This window comes from Astatotilapia calliptera, chromosome 17 (assembly GCF_964374335.1).
Source record: "Astatotilapia calliptera chromosome 17, fAstCal68.1, whole genome shotgun sequence".
Classification (NCBI taxonomy): Eukaryota; Metazoa; Chordata; class Actinopteri; order Cichliformes; family Cichlidae; genus Astatotilapia; species Astatotilapia calliptera.
The window spans coordinates 24,117,486-24,137,512 of record NC_137438.1 but is presented as its reverse complement, the minus strand read 5'-3'; the positions used below and the strand labels follow the sequence as shown (position 1 = coordinate 24,137,512).

The following is a 20,027-nucleotide window of genomic DNA, read 5'->3' as shown; positions in this document are numbered from 1 at the left end:
TTTCTGATTTTAAATGATTCACATTAGCTGTAAACCCAGAGCCCAGAAACGTGAGCTTGAACCGGCTTGGCGGCTGCTAAAATGTTGGAAATGTTGTTCCTGCTCGCTTTCTGGATGTTCTTTATCTTTTAGCTTTCCACTGGGTGTATCCATGAGGCTACAGAAGACACAATTAAACTGCGGCCCCAGAGCTTCCCCCTCCCATTTCTTTCCCCTTGTCTCTTTCAATTTCTCTCCAGTCCTGCTGGGGACTTGTTTATCTCTGGTCTGCTCTTTATTTTTACTGATTGAATGCTTGTTCCTTTTTAAATGGCGATAAAAAGAAAACATGAGAGTAAATATCACTGGATGCAGGGAAGGTATTTGATAGCAGTGAAAATATGTAAATGCTTAAATTTACATATGTAATTCAAATCTGGATTACTTTCCAGGTGACAGAATGGAGCCAAAAAAGAGGCACAAAAAAAGCAACAGAAAAAAGGGTCCCTTTTGTACTCTTCATCAGCTTCATAACCTGAAGCCTGTACTGTTCTCTGTTACAGTTGGTGATGCAGTATTTGTACTGTGGAGGCACCGAGTCCCTGCACATACGCAACACTGAAGTAATGGAGGTAAGAAAGACTTAACCAAAGCCTGTGGAGTGACAGCATGAGTATTAACATTTCTAATCCCGAGTCCTGTGCCTCATTCTGTGTGGCTGTACTGTTCCCTGTAGCTCCTGTCTGCAGCCAAATTCTTCCAACTAGAGGCCCTTCAGAGACACTGTGAGATCATCTGCTCCAAGAACATCACCACCGAAACCTGTGTGGACCTCTACAAACACGCTAAGGTGGGAGGCTTACGGTCTCTAGCAGCTGATTTACATACTGGGAGGGGTTTGTGTAATGAATTTTTACATAAGGTGCAAACATGCCATTAATTAACAATTGCAGACTGGCAATACAACCACCACACACACTATTTTTCAAGCTGCTCTCATATTTTTGTATTAGCAGTGACTCAAATGACAAATGGAACAAAGTGGAACAAAAACTTTATGCATGGGCTGACACACCAGACACGATCAAGACGTTCAGTTGAGCCGCAGTCATGCTAGGCTCAACTGAGAATAGGGAATAATAATAATGCTTTGGTGCATGGAAGACACAGACTTGTCTGCAAACACTTGCCAACTACTTGCAGAGCAGTAGTGAAACTGTGGAAAGTGCAATGCGTACCAGAAAAGCATACCCACTTGTCTTCAAAGGAAAAGTTGCGATTTTTAAATGTATTGATTGCAGTAGTGAGACGTAGCATTTCAGACTTTACTACCACTTGGTGGTAGTAGAAGTAGTTTGCCACTGTTTGCAGACACGTTGGCATCATCCATGGAAACAACAGGGGACCAAGGTAACCGGCAGGTAATCAACACAATCACAAGAAGGTAACAGATTTAATCTGTGAGCAATCACTGACCAACCGAACAGGAAATACATGTTTTTTCCTCAGCAATCAGAGGTTGCCAGGCGGTCTCCAGCTAATCTCCAGGACTCTGTGATGAAGCCTAGATGGCAGTGTGATTAAACCATTAATAACGTATACATTTGTAAAACGTAAAATTTGCTATAACAGCATTAAAACATGGGAGTCAATGGCAACTGACTGACTTTTAAGGGAACCTCACATGGACATTAAAGAAATGGCCCTTATATACACTGGCTTTATTTTCCAGTCTCAGGGTTTGTCTTGCTTATATTGTGTTAATGTTGCTCAGTTTGTTGACATTTGCTGTATATTTTTTATTAAGTTACATTGCAGAAAAGGTGCATTGACAAATTAACTTGTAAAACAGGATAATAGTTTTATTTTAAAGTGAATACCTAATTAGAAGCTGTGTTGCTTTTAGCTCAGAAGCTAAAAGTGGTAGTACAGAGTACCGGTTTTACAGTTTTGTGAAGTTGGTGTTTGTGGGGTTTCTACAACTTTCCAAGTGGGGAAATTCGAGCTGAAAATTCCACCTTTATTTCCATCTTCCCGCCTGAGTACTGGAATAAAAATACCCTGTTAGTTGTTCAAAGTAAACTAATTAAAGATATTTAAAGAAAGTGCTAGATTGACAGATTAATAGCTGCTATTGTAAGGTTCAAACACTGGGATAATAATGATGACTGTTCTTAAAAAGCAATTACCAATTTTGGGCTGGAATATGACTGGAATATTGGCAAAATTATATATAATCAGAATTTGAAAGCTGCTAATGTCACACATTCCTTTCATCTTTCATTTTCATTGTAGTTCCTTGGTGCCACGGAGCTGACGGCTTTCATCGAGGGCTACTTCCTGAAGAACATGGTGCTGCTGATCGAACTCGATGGCTTCAAGCAGCTCCTGTACGAACCTTCCCCCGCCGAGAGCCCCGTGTCCAGCCCCGGCATCTGCTCCGACATCCTCCACGACCTGGAGAAGACTCTGGCCGCACGCATCCACTCCATCCACCTCTCCACCTCCAAGGGCTCCGTGGTGTGACGTCATCCTCACCGGAGCCCTTCGATCCAACCACAGCATCCATGTAATGCCACTTTTAGCATCCAGCGTCCCGCTTTACTTCCCCGTTTTCCCCTGACCAAGCACCCACCCTGCTGATGAAGAGGAGCTGTCGGATGTTTTTAAGTCAGGAATTCCCTTTAATTCTGCCTGTTGCAGCTCAATGGGGGTTCATGTTGCGACTTCCTGACCTTGAACTCTTTTGCCCTGTGGCTCCCATCGGTCACTCCACACCCTGAAGAGTAATAAAAACCTACAAGAAAAAACAAAAAAAACAGAACTGCCTTGACCCAACAGTATCATTTAGCTCTAACCATGATTCTAAAAAATTTCTATTGTATTTCATATAGGATACGTGCATGAAATACATAGGCTACTGTACACTGTTTTTCACTCAAAAAGGTAGAGTAGAATTTTAACTCAATAAATGCAGCTTCGTTATCATCTGCGAAATGAGACTGTGGTTTACAAACAATAATACTTTATGGAAGTGGATGCCATTACACATGCCAAAATCTAGATATAACCCTTCTATACAACCAATAAAAGTGATTAGTAGCAAAGCCAGCAGGCGGACTTTTAGGTGGCTCTTATTTACATCTCATTCTGTCTCTTCTATGTTGGATTCACTGTGTTATATCTACTGTGTGCAGAGGCCAAACTGATCACAGGAACTTCCACCGTGGCTGACACTGCGGCCGGCACTCATTCGACTAAAGACGGCCCACTCAGTGAAATCTATGCTGACTTATGCTTGAAACATGGATGCCCAACTGGGAAATTAACTTGCGATAACGCCCACGGACGACTCTTTTTAAAAAAAAAAAAAATTATTGTTACTATTATTGGTATTTTTTTTTGCATGACATCTTGTCAACTGAGCTGACCCCTGGTGTTGCTTTTTATGCAGATATTACTTCACGGACCACTTTCGCAAGGGGAAGTAAGGGGAAAACGCTGCTTGTTAACTTTGTATCCACTGCAAAACTGATCAAAAGCGGGATTTGGAGAGGGGGGGGTTTCAATTGGCAGGGACTTTCTCTTTAAAGATGCTTAAAGTAAGCATGTTAATACATTCTGAAAGTCATAGTGTTAGTTTTTTTGTTATTGTTTTTTTTGTTTTGTTTTTTGTAAGCTGATGTACAGTATCCCCACCTCCCCTACACACACCCGCTTGGCTGCTGACACCAGTCTCATTGAATGTGCTCCCTGCTGTGCGTCTTGTTTATGCAAAGTTGCATGTTTACTCTGTTCATATGACTCCTCTGTTTTTGCTTTAGGTGTGCTTTCTGTGTAGACTGAGTAGGCTGAGTGAGGTGTTGAAGAGGTTTTGCCTCAAATTACTTGAGCTCTTTCAGATAATATTCTAAGCCATCGGGGTAGACCATGAGATGCATGTTAAAGTCACTCTTTGTTTAAGGCTTCACCCCCACATGAATTCTTCGAAGGAGAGGCTGAATCCTGCACAGAGCACTGAGTTTATTAGAGGCACAATTACCCTATTTATACCAGCCATCTGTATCTGGACACGTTCTCTCAATGCATATCTGATTTATGGGTCTTTACATTTACAACCGGTATAAAAATGCATCCTCGGTCTCTCCACTCTGCTTGTAATCAGTATGGAAATTAGTTGGACTTGTCAAAAAACATGGCACGTCCCACGTCAGGGTTCTGTTTATTTGACTGAGCTGCTCCATGAAGCAGCTCGGTAAAATAAGACCTCCAAATGTTGTGTGGTTTGGACATATGTTAATTGCAAGTCTAAATGGGGTAAATTTAGACGATGTTATTTGACTTACACAGCCACTTTATCCAGTTCAACTGCTCGTTAAATGTCTGATGAGTCTCGATTTCTGCTGCAACATTCAGGCGAAAGGGTCAGAATTTGGAGTAAACAACAGCACCTTGTTGAATCTGTGAAAGCAGGTGTTCACCCCGATATTAGAAAGGTGTATGGCTGGTGAGGGTAAATCTGTGAGTGCTGAGGTGTAAAATTAGCTTCAAATAAATTTAGTAAATCCAAACTAAAATAGTAGATTCCATAAAACAACCTGATGCATCTGATGTGTGAAGTTGCTCAAACTAAAAGAAAATGAAACAAGCACTTTTAGAGTTACAGCAGTGATCCAGAAGGATGGCAGCATAAACCTCATAAATTTCATGATCAGAGCACCCACTCAAGAATTTGTGTGGGCAGTCCTGTGGAAGATACTCGGACTTCTGCAGTCGCTATGCACACATCCTCCAAGTAGGCACGTGGGATATCTTTCCACAGCTTTCAATGTGCGTTCATAATTATGGACACCAACTGCTTTGTATTTTCCTCTCCTTCCTTTCTGGAAATTAGTTTAAAAAGCAAATGAAAGTGACACATCTTTGAAATACTAAACAATTGTTTTAATTTAGTTTAATTTAATCATCATGATAGATTTAAAAACTGTGTGAAGAAAAAACAAGCCTATATATAAAAAAAAAAAAACGGGAGATGATAACTATGACTACCAAGAAAAATGAGCGCAGTGTGCAGATGAAAGCGGTTAAAAGCTCAATTTAAGGTGAGGAGGAAAATAAACTTTCCCGTTCTGATATGTTTTAAACAAACAGTAACTCCGAAATTAAATTTGTTTATTATTTTTCTCAGAGATTAATCAAAACATTTTTAAAAAAAAGTTGCCGCTGCCGTTTTATTTCGCATGAATGTCAACTTCGGTTCAGGAAAGCGCCAAATTTTTAGATTAAAAACAGAAGTTCAACCAAATCTGAGGACAGTTTAACTGGAAAACAAGTACGCATATCTACCAATTTTTATCAATACCCAAAAAATGTTCAAAAGGTCAGAAGATGGTTTGGGGGTTGGAGGACTTGGTTGACTGGTGGTTTTTATGTAAAAGTGAATTTTCTTAATTCGCATCCAAAAAAGTGGAAATTTAAACTCAGTGCTCAAAGTGTGCAATAATTCAACCTTTTTATCCCTGTGATTGCATCAAATAACGCGTCTCACTCCTTAAAGGACCAAATGTAAACAACTGTCAGCTCTGCTGCTCAAAAGAACGTTTTAATCGAACCCATCCGATGTAACCGGTACCTCTCTCCCTCTAAGGAAATCGCACACCACACAGTGTATTTCATGAATGTAACAGTGCAGCAAACGTGCAAAGTTTTCCAATCCAGCGAGAAACCAAAAAAAAAAGGAAACCAGATGCTTCACTTTGGCTAAACAATGCAAACATCGTTCAAGTGTCCTCATACTCTGTGGTGGTTGTTCCTCCTGTAATCGGAAGGTATCATTTAAAAAACTGTAGCACGTTCCAAAAATAATGATATTATTTGTTTTGGTTCCTGCAAATCATTTTAAGAGAGAGAGATTTGGGCATATACGCACACACACATTGACACAAAGCTGTAAATAGCTACAGAAAAGAAAGTACAGATGTTATCCTACAGCTTTATTTTCTTACCTACATACATGGCATGATATATTTTATTTTACATTCCGCTATTTTGTTTTACAAAAGGGAAAAGAATATATAGAGATATATAAATATAAACTTTAAAGTTTTAAAAATTAAGCAATATTTCCATTAAATTGTATTACTTTCAGTGGTATGATGTGCAATATGCCACAGGAGATGGAGTATAATGAGCTGAAAGACGATTATATACGAGTGACTGAGACTGAAACAGAAGGTTGAATATATATGAATATTATTTCTGTCTCTTTTGTGACGCCCCTTCATGTACTGTTTTGCCACCGTGGTGTTCATTTTTACCGTGAACCCTTTGAGGAAGCTGACAGTCACGATGTCGACTCACCACACTCGCTTCTTAAATGTGAAACGTAACTTTAAAAGATGCAAGCCGTTTTTGTCTCCGCAGAGGTGAAAAGGTTCACAATGATGTCAAGCACTTTCTGTGCCAGTGTTACTGTAGCCTCTCTCTCTCTCAATCGAAAAGCATTAGTATTTCAACTGTGAGCTTAAGTTTCAGTCTTATTAGAATAGAGAGGAAAAAACAATCCTTTTTTTAAAATCTGTCTTAATGTTACGCCATTAGCAAAAGACTAACTTTAGCCCCTGTACTGGCGCTTTTGATTCCAAACTGGGTCCAAGCTGTAGAGTAAGTGTCGGTTCGCATGGCTCTTCTTGTTTAATGTTGTTGAGAATGTGCTCTATACACCAGCTTCGTCCACCGAGACCCTCCCCTTTATTTGCCTGCATACTTGTTCCTAATAAACGACACTTCTCCTAGATGCAGTGAAAACGTGCATGGGATATTCACTAGATTTCACACCCAACTGAGGGGGAGGGATGAACTTTTGCATTTTTTTTTCTTTTCCTTTGATGAGAACATGTATATTGTACAAAATATATATATATATGAAATATAAATTATACATGGTGTGAGGAGCAGGGATGTGGTGGAGTATAACAACAAAAAGGAATGTTACACTCGTGCTACAGTTTCTGTCGTTCCATGACATGCTTTTGTGGACAGCTAATAAAAGACCACAGGTTAAATCATATTAAAGGTCTCCGATTTTATTTCGCTTCGTCTCTGGAATGTTTTTCTCCATGATGGTGCGTTTATTCACGAAAAATAGAACAAGCCGAGATTTCCCCATCTTTCAGCTGCTTATATTTTATTTGGACAGAACTTTTTTTTTGTAGTTTTGCTATGGGCTCAAATTGTGGTCGTAAATCAGTTTTGTATGTGTAAAAAGAATTTGTGTGTGCGTAAAAAGATTTGTGTGTGGACTTAGCCAAAAAAAATACCTGTGAAACTCTGCACTCAAGTTTCAAGTTACAAGTACGAATTTTGACCCAGTTTTTCTTTCTTTCATCTGATTGGCCAATGTCATGTCAATCACAAATTTAACTATCCAATCAGAGAACAGGTGGGTTTGGCTATTGGAGGGGTGCTTTGTGGAGTTTCAGATCCTTCGGTTGGCTTAGGTGCAGGGCCACGTTTCACACTACTAGGCTAAACCCCAAATTACTAGACAACATAAGCAATTTTCTCATTCAAAAACAAAGAAGAGATGGTAAAATTCAAGTTTTTTTTATTGCAGAAAGATTTGCAAGCTGAAAATGTTCACTGGTTTTAGATACACACGTCTTAGAGATCAATGATATGTTCTTCAGAACATCAGAATGAATGGAAAGCAACAAAAGCACCAACGTTTAAACCGGTCAGAGTGTTTTTGGTGAACCATCTCATTAAGAGAGATTTGGATTTCTACTGAAACTCTATTCTCACTTCCTCTGTGAAAGATGACTCCACTTTAAATTCGTGAGTGAGCGAGTGTTCACAAAGGGATTTTTTTTGGAGGAACGCTAACCCACACTCCTCGCATACGTAGCTCTTTGGCTTCCCGGCGTGAGTCCGCCTGTGTTTCTTCATGTGGTAAGACAACCTGAAACCTTTGTCACATATGTCACATTTAAATGGCTTCTCTCCCGTGTGGATCCGCATGTGCGACTTCAAATAGCCCGACTGGATGAAGGCTTTGCCGCACACTTCGCACTTGTATGGCCGCTCCCCGGTGTGGTACCTGTTGTGGAGCCTGAGCTCGTTGGCGGTCAGGAAGGTCTTCCCGCACACGGTGCACTGGTGCGGCCTCTCTCCTGTGTGGATGAGCTCATGCCTCTTCAGTGACGTCTCCTTCATGAACTGCTTGCCGCAGCTGTTGCAGGGATACCGGACCCCGATGTGGACTTGCTCCACGTGGTTTGTGAGCTGCAGCTTGGTACGATACGCCATGTTGCACTGTGTGCAGGCCCACGGCCTCTCCTCCGAGTGCGTTCCCATGTGGACCGTGAGCTCCGAGGCCGAGCGGTAGCACTTCCCGCACTGCCAGCAGAGGAAGGGTTTCTCCCCAGTGTGTTTCCGCTGATGCACCGTCAGACAGTTGGAGGACCTGAACTTCTCCGGGCACAAGTTACAAACATAAGGGAACTCTCCTTTATGGATTCTCTGATGAATGGCGAGGTAGGACAGCTGGATGAAGCTTTTGTCACACTGCGGGCAGGGATACGGCCCGGAGAAGTTGTGCTGTTTCTCGTAGTGTTCCCTCAAGCGTCTCAGTAAAGTGAAAGTCTTGTCGCACATTGTGCACTGCATAGGTCTGTGCATTAGCTTGTGCCTCTCAAAGGCAGCCTCGTTTGCCAGGATCTTCCCACACTCTTTGCAGTACAGGGGGTCGTGGATCCTCTGGTGCACTTTGAGCATGGTCATGCTCTTGAACTCTTTCCCGCAGTCGTCACATTTCATAATATCCCTCATTTCCAGCTTGCAAACGTTCTCCTGGTGGTCCTTCAAAGCGGACAGGTATTCGAAGTGCTTGCCACAGTTGGAACACCACACTGGGATCTTCAGAGGGGCCCCTTGCTGGAGGTCAGCGCTGCTCGCGTCGCTTTGGCTCGGCCCCGCCCTATGCTCCTTCTTCCACAAGAATCGACTGGTTTTCTTGTGACAGATGGCGTAAATCTGGTGTCTCTTGAGGCCGTGCATGTGTTTGAAGCGCTTCTTGCAGTGGACGCAGTGATACGGCCGATCGTCCGTGTGACACTGTATGTGTCTGTTCAGGGTTTTGACGCTGTCAAACGCTCGAGAGCACACCGGGCATACTTTCAGGCCTTTTTTGGCCACTTTTCGCACAGGCACAGCGGGGGGCTCCTCACATGTGTCTGCAGGAGTGTCCAGATTACTTTCCTGCTTATCAGCGTCTCCAGTCTCCACGCAGTTCTGCGTAAAAGTTTCGGCTTCAGCCAAAATCTGCTCCACCGTCTTGGTCTGCTCCTCTCTGATGCCCTCATGACCGTGAATAATCTGATGCTTCTTTAACGTGTCTTTGTACTTGAAGCCTTTCTCACATGTGACGCAAATAAAGGGACGCTCTTCGGAGTGAGATCGTAAATGCTTTGCAATGTCTGCAGTGCAGGGGAGGATCCTGCTGCAGATGGGACAGACTTTACCCTCCATCGACACCTCCGAAGCTGGCTGCGTATTTGAGCGCTGAGCCTCTTTCCTCCTTACCTTCTTCTGCTCTCTGCTTTTACAGATCTCCTTCTGGTGTCTCTTTAAAACATAAGGATTCTTGAATTTCTTCTCACAGAAAGAGCACTTGTATGGGCGATCCTCTGAGTGAGACTTCATGTGCCGCTCCATATCCACTCGGCGAGCAAAATACTTCCCACAAAAAGAGCAGTTTCTGTCTTCTGACATCTCTGAGGTGCTTGGATCCCCTGAGTCTTCCTCTTTACCGCTGTTGTACATCTCCCCCCTTTCGTGGACGCGCATGGTGTGTCTGTTCATGTCGTAATGGTCCCTGAATCGTTTGTCGCAGCTGGTGCACTTGTACTTAAGGTCCCGGTTTGCATCGTGAATCTCCTGGTGCCGTCTCATGGCCGCCGCCCGCAGGAAAGTCTTATTGCACACAGGACATGTTTTATTGTTAGGGTATTTTTTCCTTTGTCTCTTAGCCGTCGCTGAGTCTTGATCCTCTTTTAAGGCTCTTCTCTTCAACTCAAGTCTTTTGCTTTGTTTAAGTGGTTGAAAAGCGGCCGGCTTTAAGGCATCGCCTGCTTCCTCTTGCGTTCCGTCTTCTTCCGTTTCCTCCTCATTTATTACATTTTCTTCTTGGTCATCGACCAAACTGGGCGCCTGTTCGATCTGGATGTAGTCCAGCAGCGTCACAGTTTCACCCTCCACCTGGACGGTCATGCAGCTTTCCAGCTGCTCTGGTGCGTGCTGTAACTGTATTTGGTCTGGATCGATCACAACCTTCTCCAGCTGAGGAAGGGACAGCGAGGACAGGATGCAATTCCCAAATGAAGATGGAATGGCCTGAGTTTCATCTGAAGGAGAAAGAAGAATGCATTAGTTTTGTTAGAGTGTCAAAGCTCAAAGAAAAAGCAAAAGTGTGTTCGTGGTAGTGTTGTGCATAATATCAGTTTGCTGGTAAAAGGTTCCTGCAGCCTGAGTGGCCTACATGTACCATTCCATGCTCCTAGCAGTGGCAAGGACACAAACAAACACCAAAACTAGAAAAAAAATAGAGTGACCACCAAGTGCTAAACCAGTCCCTCTTGGGGGTTGTGAATTGGTGTTATTCTGTGTTAGTCCAAATATTCCTGTAATGTTGTGAGTAGTGTGCTTGTGATATTATAAAAATCCCATGAAGGGACCACAACTCGCCCATCTTGGACTTCAGGAAGCTTCTGTAGTCCTCATTTGCTCTGCAGTCATAAAGCAGCTCTTCACCTGCTGGATGTTCTGGTTAGAGCTGCCCTCTAGCTGCCCAAAAATGAACTACCATTGCCTGCTGGAGTCCAAGATGGTGGAGTTGAATGCTGTTTGACCACACGAGGAGAAACTATGTGGGCCACCACAGCACTGAAATGGTTCACCAACCAGTGCAAAAATGTGAATTAAGAAGACCTCAAGCTAACTGGTTAGCAGCTTCTGAACTTTCAATATAAGAGCAAGAGGACTTTCCACAGATTAACACAAAGATTCACAAAATATAATTGGAAGATTGTTAATATGACAAAGAAGCCACTACGCTGTATGTACGAAACAAAGAAACAAAAAAATCCCCTGAAAAATATAATTGCACACATAACTAGACTCCTCAATTACTTTTTGTTTTTTAAGTGATGGTATACCTCCTGCTTGGTGTATGACTTTGTGTCAGACTGTGTGATTGTGGTGTTGTTTTTTGCGTAGCCATTTCCTTTATTGTCAGGTTTATAAAACTATGTAAAAGCTTTCATTTTCGTGATGAGTTGCTCTCATCGATCGGTTCACATCACATTTTCAGATCTCTTGGAACCCCGGTCAAGATGGTGCTTAAAAAATAAAAAATAAAATAAGTGCTACCACCTAATTTTAAGAGCTGGATGTTTTTAGGTATGAATGGTCTGTTTATGACAAATGTTATGAGACTAGTTAACCATCAAAGAAGAAAAATGTTCTGACCACCAATTATCGGTTGGTATTAGGGCTGCCACAAACAATTATTTTGATAGTCGACTAGTCACCGATTATTTCTGCGATTAGTCGACTAATCAGATCATGCAACGATTGGACTTAAAACGTACAGCTTATTGCACCAGCACACATCTGCTCTTATATAACTATCATTATGTGCTAACTAAAAATAAAGACAAGATGATAGTTTATTAAATTTTAATGAAATTTGCAGATTGTTTCAGTGAAGTTTAATAAACTCAGCCGTCTGCTCCTTGTTATCTATAATATAACAGGACACCGGAGTATATTCTCAACCATCTCACACTTCTGATGATCAGTTGTCTGCTTGATGTTTATTCAGCTGTGTAAAAACTATAACTTTAATCTTAGCCAAACCGATTTACTCAGGAACAAATAAAGTACTAAAAAAAGCCAAACAATAACATTTAAGTTATCTAAGTGACTTATATATGTTTAACCTGAGTAACGAAAGACAGCGGTGGGTTTGAAAACGATTTGCTGGGAGTCCGGTGTTCTCACGGGCTCTAGTGAGCCTTGAACCCCGGCTAACTATTGAGCTGGTGGGTAACAGACGTCTCCGAAAACGTCGGAGCACTTTTGAAAATATGTGGTGTCTTGATAAACTGAGCAGATATTTGAGGTTTACACAGCTACATTCTCGCCAAACGTTTATTTTGTGACCCAGAAAGAATACTAAGAGTAATATTAAAACTAACTAGCTGCCGCCATTGTTGACAACTGCGTTGGGCCGCGCTATGAATTCTGGGACAGAGCTAGTTCTTCTTCGGGGTTTAACGGCAGCTGGCATCCTTGTACATGCAGTGCTGCCATCTTCTGTTTCATTCCGTTATTACACTCTTAAATCCTACCACTTATTCCTGCGTCTTTTGGGATCTTACAAAGCTTCAAACGACGCATCGACTATTAAATCAGTCGTCGACGATCGTCGACGTAATCGTGACTAGTCGACTAATTTTTGCAGCCCTAGTTGGTATGCTGCAAAGCAGAGATAAATGTAGTTTTTGTTACATTTCTTCCACAGAAGTAAAAGAGAGTAGAATGTGGACCATTTAAACTTTAATTGTTTTAGTAACAGGTTGAGGACATTTTAATCTTCTCTCAAAGTGAAACATTAATGTTCATCAGGTTACTTTTTCTACAAATAACCTAACTGAAAATAAACTGCAAATAAACTCTTCTAACCTTTTCCACATGTCTGCGTTCTGTCTAAATACACTTTGCTGCTGTATTGTATGCCAACTGAGATGAGCAGATCATGCCAGAGATCACTACAGCTCAGAGAACAGCTGGACAGTGTTTGTAGACAAGTCCATCATCCATTCAGACTACATTAGCAACAATGTGCTCGTGACCCAAGACGAGACTCACCGCTCCAGTCGAAATGTCCCAGTGTTGTGTGATATTGCAGTACAGTTTTTAGGTGCTGCAGGTCAGGAACCGAGTGTGTACACTCCTCCAGAGCTGAAGGGACGGCACTGAGCATGGAAGCAGTCTAGAGAAGAAATGCAAAAAATACAAATAAAAGGAAATAAAAAGGTAGCCAAGGCCAAAATTTCACCATAAACCCTCTTCTGACTTGAAAGATTACTTGGAAAATTTGTAATTTTTTAAATGCAAACTGGACTTATTTAGGGAAGTAGAATAGTGCTGGAAAGGCCGCTTTGCCACACTTATTCTAGTACCTGTTGAATATCTGGAACTGGAAGAAGCTTCTCCAATCTGGACAGGAAGTCCAGCATTAAAACCTGAATAGCACTGTCATATTCAGGCCCAAAGTCAGTAGGGAAAACATGCTGAGGGTGGAAAAGAAATGTGTATTATATATTCTGTTTCTCTATTATTAGATAGGATACATGAGTTTGACAGCACATGATGTTACAAACCTGGAAGAACCTGTCCTTCTCTTCAGGATCCTTCAACAACAATTCAACCTGATCCACAAAGTTGGACTCTGGAAACTCAACATCTGCAAAAGACGGCTGGAAAAAAAAAAAAAACTAAAAATCACAAGCTGCAATTTAGGAAGAAAAAAAAAAATAATAATCGGAGGGAAACTATGACCAGGCTGCTGGCCTACAGGGCACTTGTTTTTCTTCTAAAGGATCTAACCTGTGCTGCCCAAGTCGACACGAGGGCCTTGATCCTGTTCAGGTGCATCTCGATGGTTTCTCTGTCCGTTATCTGCTCGGTCCGACACAATTCAAGAACAACCTGAAACAAGATTTTATTAATTAAAAAAAACATTAACAAAGTCCAACTACAGCAGGGACTCTCCTGGCTTAGAAACAGGCCTGATTAAACAAGGCAGCAAACAGTCAGCACACCACATTTCCCTGATTACTGTAACCATTACTAAAAACAACACAGCCACACAGGATTGGCCTGTTGTCCATGTTTGGGAAGGATTTCAAAAAATGATCCATTATCAGTATTATACATGACTATAGGGTAAAAATAAACAGCTGTACAACTACATAACAGTTAAAGAGATACATTTTAGAGTCCCTAACCCAAAAAAATTTCCAGTTCTCTCACCATGCAGCACTTTATCATCTGGTGAACTCACTCAGTTTTATTTAGGGAAGCTACTAGAACTGGTCTGCATGCTTTAATGTTACACAAGCAATAGTTTTTTTTACTGTACATTAGTACAGCACAGCACAAGTAACACTGTTTCTGCTCTTCTTAGAAAGAATGCAATTCAGAAAGATGGGTGACGGCGTCGATCTCTAAAGAGCCGTTAGCCTCCAGTGACTTCAATCAAGGGCCCCAAAGATTTCTCTAAACCTCGCCTATGGCAGCCACTCTTCCACAAGAGGGACTTACCCGTGCTCTGAGTCCCAGGAGGAGCTGAGCTTTCTGATCTGCATTTAGCATCTCAGGGACGATTTCTGTGACCGTGCTGATGAACTCCTCCACCATCCCATAGTCGTGCACGCTTCCCCCCTGCACGACGTGCCACATGGCCGCAGATACCAGGCGCAGAGGAGGTATGAAGAGGCGAAGAGATGGCAACAGGAGAGGTGGATCTGGAAAATATTTGTACAATATTTAAAAAGTTACTCACTGTAGATTAAATTAATCTGGAGCCTTGCAAAATAAACGGAAACTATCAAGAGAATGTGAAGAAGCAACTGCTTTGACTTTATGACAAAATATCTCTGCATTAGGTGCTCAAGATTGAAAATGGATTAAGTCCCGGAGTGGATGAAGGAGCAGATGTTGAAGGCTGTGGTTAAATAGTCCCAGATAGAAATCATGCTCCGTTACAAAGAAATTAAGTTAGAAGCTTAGGAGCATAGCCAGAATAGCTTTCCACCTGTGAAGGGAACTCTTAAAGTGAAGTAAAGCACGATGATGCTGAACACTTCCTGTGGATTAGTGCTTACAGCAGGTTGGAGGCGTAATGTGGCACTAGATTAATGTGCTCTCCACTGGCCGTTACACTAATTGTTTGACAAAAACAGATCAGACGAGGTGCAACTCCACTGCTGTTATGCAAACACAGAGAGAAAGAGAGACAGTGGAGTCTATTTCAAACTTTCCACATGAATGAAAGCTCATAAATGCTGAAGATCACTGATTTAAGGTCAACTGCATTTACATGAAGTAACGCATTATATACAGTGCTGTAAAAACCAAACAAAAAAAAGTCAAGTCACATCTCATTTGCTTACATTTCGCCAGGAAAAAGGGATATATGACAAAAAAAAGTTTGTACAACAAGCCTGAACGTGAGCATTTGGTACACCGGTATCGCCTTTATTGTTCAACACATCCTGAACTGTCTCACAGAAGATTCCTTGTCATTTTTTTAGTCTTCAGGATTAGTTCTCCAGGCTTTTGGGAGGACGTTCAAAGCTCTTCTTTGGATGTCAGCCATCTTTAGATGATCCCACACTGCTCCAATAAAGTTGAAATCCAGACTCACGACCTGTCTGAGGCCAATCCATGACCGATAGTGTGCACTGGCAGTGTGTTTAATCATTTTTCATGATTAAAAGGTTCAAGGTTCTTTATTTGTCACATGCATAGTTATACAAGTATAACACACAGTGAAATGAAACAGTGAAAAAAATGAGGCACCTCCTAATCAGATGTCTGCTAGATGGCATTACATGGTGATTTAGCATGCTTCAGCCTTTCCCTTCATTAAGAATGACTTCTCAACAACCAACCTTCCACTGAGGTGAAGAGCAGATGACTCAACTGATGAGCAAGGTGCTTCTATTGTCAGGCCTTTGCAGGATTTTCTTCCCGTTTCTTCAGGACTTACTATTTTATGTTGTCACACTGTGTTATTACTGTGATTTAGTGTTTATGTCACTGGCTGCTAGTAAAAGTGACTAAAGATACGATTTAAAATGAGTTCTTTGCTAAATTGCCGCTTAAGTATAGATGAAACACTGCTTCATCCCTTGAGTTAGAAGCCTTTCTTGTGCTCAAATAATTCATAATAGCTCAAATAGTTCAAACTATCACAAAGAATTACAAGAAAGTCTAGCTTTGGGAGAAATATACAAAGTAATGAGAGGTGGCTCAAAACTTTTACACAGTGACTTACAGCTGAAGTGAACCTCACTAAGTTTGCAATTGAGAGCTTCGGTGTGTTGTGTCAAAAGCGATCGTCTTCCAAAAAGTGATTTGGGGTATGTGCCAAAAAACGAGCATGGGAATTTAAAATGTTGTTATAGTCTGACAACATATGTCAAACATATTGCTCAGTAATGATGTGAAGTCACTGAGAGCCTGTAAGAATTTTCCTGTTGCAAGGTAGATCCAGGTTAAATGTCTCATTAATATTAAAAATCTCTTTCAAGAGAGATCTGGCCAGGAGGACAGCAGAAATTTCAACAGGTTTAACATTACAGTTGTATAAACAAACCGAAAGAACTAGATTTATTATACCATACCATACCATACCACCTTTATTTATAAAGCACTTTAACATAAAACCAGAGTTCACAAAGTGCTGTACATGCTAAAAGCATAAGTAAAGAAAATTAAAATGAGATAAGATAAAATAAATAACTAAAAAACTAAAATAAATTGAAACATGTCAAAACAAATTGAGTCAACCCCTCTAATCAATGCCAAAGGCTTCAGCGAATAAATATGTTTTAAGAAGACTTTTAAATTCAGAGAGAGAAGAGGCCTGCCTAACATGCAAGGGTAGATCATTCCACAACTTTGGAGCAACTACAGCAAAAGCACGATCACCTTTAAATTTATACTTAGTTTTTGGTACCTTAAGGAGCTGCTGATTGGCGGACCTAAGGGAACGGGCAGGTGTATATGGTTGTAGTAGCTCCGAGAGGTAGGGGGGGGCCAGGCCATTAAGAGATTTAAAAGCAAATAAGAGAATTTTAAAAACAATCCTAAAATGTACAGGTAGCCAGTGGAGTGAAATTAAAATTGGGGTAATGTGCTCAAACTTTTTTGTTCCAGTTAAAAGACGTGCTGCAGCATTTTGCACAACCTGCAGGCGCCTAATGGACGCATCACTAACCCCAAAATAAAGTGCGTTACAATAATCCAGCCTAGAAGTAACAAAGGCATGGATTACTGTCTCAAAATGCTGTTTCGATAAGATAGGCTTTATTTTGGCTAATTCCCTCAAATGAAAAAAGCTAGATCTTACAACAGCTCTGACCTGGCTTTCAAGTTTAAGATTTGCCTCTATTTTAACTCCCAGATTAGTGATGACTGGTTTAACATACTGTGCCAGTGAACCAAGATCTATAATAGTGGCCTCAGAAGCGCCACCAAAAACCATCACTTCTGTTTTCTGTTCATTAAAATGTAAAAAGTTCAAAGCCATCCAGGCCCTTATATCATCAAGGCATCTGAGCAGCGGGTCTACTGAGAAGCCATTTATCTTTTTAAGTGGGAAATAAATCTGGGAGTCATCGGCGTAGCAGTGGAAAGAAATCCCATGTTTCCTGAAAATAGACCCAAGGGGTAGGAGATATAGAGAGAAAAGAAGTGGGCCTAAAACTGAACCCTGTGGGACCCCACATTGAAGAGAAGCAACAGAGGATACAAACTCCCCGAGTTTCACAGAGAAAGTTCGCTCTGCCAAATAGGATCTGAGCCACTGCAGTGCGGTACTCCGCATACCCACCAACTGCTCTAAACGGGAAATTAAAATATTATGATCCACTGTATCAAAAGCAGCAGTTAAATCTAACAGCACAATAATAACACAGTCACCTGAGTCATTTGCCAAAAACACATCATTAAAAACTCTTAAAAGGGCAGATTCGGTACTATGTAAAGCTTTAAAACCAGATTGGAAAACTTCTAAAATACCGTGTTCTTCTAGGAAGGACATTAATTGCTTGTAAACTACCTTTTCAAGAATCTTTGAGATAAAAGGCAGTTTGGAAATAGGTCTGTAATTCGCAATAATATCAGGATCAAGAGCATTATAAATATAGATACAATAAAGCAGACAGAGATAATTTCTTTGTTTTATATATAATTATTTTAAGTAAAGATATCAGAGAATAAATAAACAAAACAACAACGACGAAACAGAAATATCTGCCACACTTTGGCACAACAGGGCCCTCAGGTGGGTCTAGGCACTGGGAGTTTAGGGTGACTGATACGGCTACCCCCATATACATTCACAGGCTAACAAGAGCGTCGTAATTATGATGCACCAGACATGAGCGTCTCTACCCAGATGGTAAACTCGGCTGTGAAAGCCCGGGCTCTCTAATGAGGAAAACTTAGGGACTGTAAAAGTACATGTACACATCAACACACTTTTTCGTTTGAATAACAATATATAAACGGCGTTGCTCGTTATATATTTAATGTTTATTCGACTTTCATACATTAGGTGTCATAACGCTTCGCTACTCTGGTTAAAGCCTCCGAAGGCAGCATCTGTGGCTGTTACAGTTAGTGCTAATTTCGGTTGCTAACTGATGCCAACCCCCTGCTGCTAGTTAACCACCCCTGCCCGCTACATTAAAGCATGCAGTCATAAAATAACCGAAAGCGTTGTTAGATAACTATCTTTGCTGACGCTGAGCTCCTTCCACTAACCACCGCACGCAGCAGCTCCCTGGCGCTGTAACGTAGCACAACGATACCGCCATGTCAGAGCGGGGTACGCCATGTTCAAAATCGGGCGCACACACACAAAAAGAAAAGCCAATAACTCGTTGCGACATAGAAATCTTTACATACACGTTAGCTTACCGTTATTAACATGTCGTGGGCTCTCCATGTTGTCTCAAAAAGCGCTCAAGCGAATAAGCAAATCAACTCGGGGTTGTTGTGAGTTGCAGTCCGCCGGACCCTGCGGTGCAAGTTGCCGGGGAGGAAGGGCGGCTCGACGATCTGGTAGAAACGCGCAGGCGTACTCAACACATTAAGTTTTGCTGGTTATTACTCAGTAGCGTCAGTCTGTTGCTGTTTTGTGTCTTCTCATACGACCTGCTAGGGCACATCTTCTGTTACGTTCGGTGACGGAAGCACATGTATGATAAATCTACAAAACTTGTGATTTTCTTCTTCTGCTTCTTACAAAGCTAACATGTCCGTCTTCTTCTCCTGTGCATGTCAGGATCACACGATGCATGATCGCTGCCCTCTAGAGGCGTTTTAAGGAACTATGTCCAAACAGTATGTGATTCTCAGGAGCAAATACGAGGAATTCTTTAGTTTTTCCTTGTTTATTTAATCTCACTGTACCGGTACTGAGAGACACAGTCGACCCTCATCCATGCATGGGATGTACTATTAACAGATAGGGGAAGTAGCTGACATCAAGAAATCCTATAAGTACAGTAAAGGACAACACGGAGGCTCTGATCATGGCAGCACAAGAACAGAACCTAATCGCCAGATCCATAGAGGCAGGAGTCTACCACAGCCATCAGGGCACAAGCTGCAAGCTCTGCAAAGGTGCCCGGAGACTATCCAAGACATAGCATTAGGAAGTACGATGTAAGCTGGGACTCCTATTCTATGGCTGGTGCATGAGGACTAGAAGTCCCCAATTCCCTATGGGTGTTCTAACTTTTATTTCCCATATAGACTAGATTTTTTATCAAGATGTTTTTTGTAACCCCCCCTCCCTAGGCTATAGAAGAAAACTGTTGATCCAAATGATATGACAGCATAATGATAAATGGCCCAGATGGGTCATACTTGTCTATAATAGCCTACCTTCATTAAAGACATTAAAAAAATCATAGTTTTCATTCAGGATATAATTTTAATACAAATATTTTCTGACCCTAAACGTTTTATATTAGGTTTGTACCCAGTTAATTATATTATCTCACTGAATCAAACAAAGTTTTTATAAATATGTTTGTTATTGGCAAGGGCAGGGATAGCTCAGTAGGTAGAGTGGTTGCCCCATGATCGGAAGGTCGGTCACTGAACGGTTACCCTGAGGTGCCCCTGAGCAAGGTACCGTCCCTACACGCTGCTCCCCGGGCGCTGCATTGGTGGCTGCCCAC

General features: G+C 41.6%; 2 protein-coding genes across 3 annotated transcripts in view; one reads left to right on the top strand and one right to left on the bottom strand.

The window, feature by feature from the left end:
- Positions 1 to 7,048, top strand: part of LOC113008735 (ankyrin repeat- and BTB/POZ domain-containing protein 3-A) — a 259,075-nt gene extending 252,027 nt beyond the window's left edge. For both annotated transcript variants that reach the window (XM_026146398.2, XM_026146397.2), the window contains 3 exons: positions 543 to 611; positions 716 to 829; positions 2,275 to 7,048. In XM_026146398.2, the coding sequence (XP_026002183.2) occupies positions 543 to 611; positions 716 to 829; positions 2,275 to 2,505 (414 nt within the window). In that variant the 3' untranslated portion in view covers positions 2,506 to 7,048. The remainder of the gene's footprint in view (positions 1 to 542; positions 612 to 715; positions 830 to 2,274) is intronic.
- A 520-nt stretch (positions 7,049 to 7,568) lies between these two features.
- On the bottom strand, positions 7,569 to 19,126 carry LOC113009423 (uncharacterized). Its single transcript, XM_026147700.2, has 7 exons — positions 18,757 to 19,126; positions 14,368 to 14,570; positions 13,651 to 13,752; positions 13,425 to 13,520; positions 13,224 to 13,334; positions 12,910 to 13,033; positions 7,569 to 10,382 (listed from the first exon to the last, which is right to left on the bottom strand). The coding sequence occupies exons 1-7, from the start codon at positions 18,782 to 18,784 to the stop codon at positions 7,762 to 7,764; spliced, it is 3,285 nt and encodes a 1,094-aa protein (XP_026003485.2). The 5' UTR covers positions 18,785 to 19,126; the 3' UTR covers positions 7,569 to 7,761.
- Between the last annotated feature and the right edge of the window lie 901 nt (positions 19,127 to 20,027).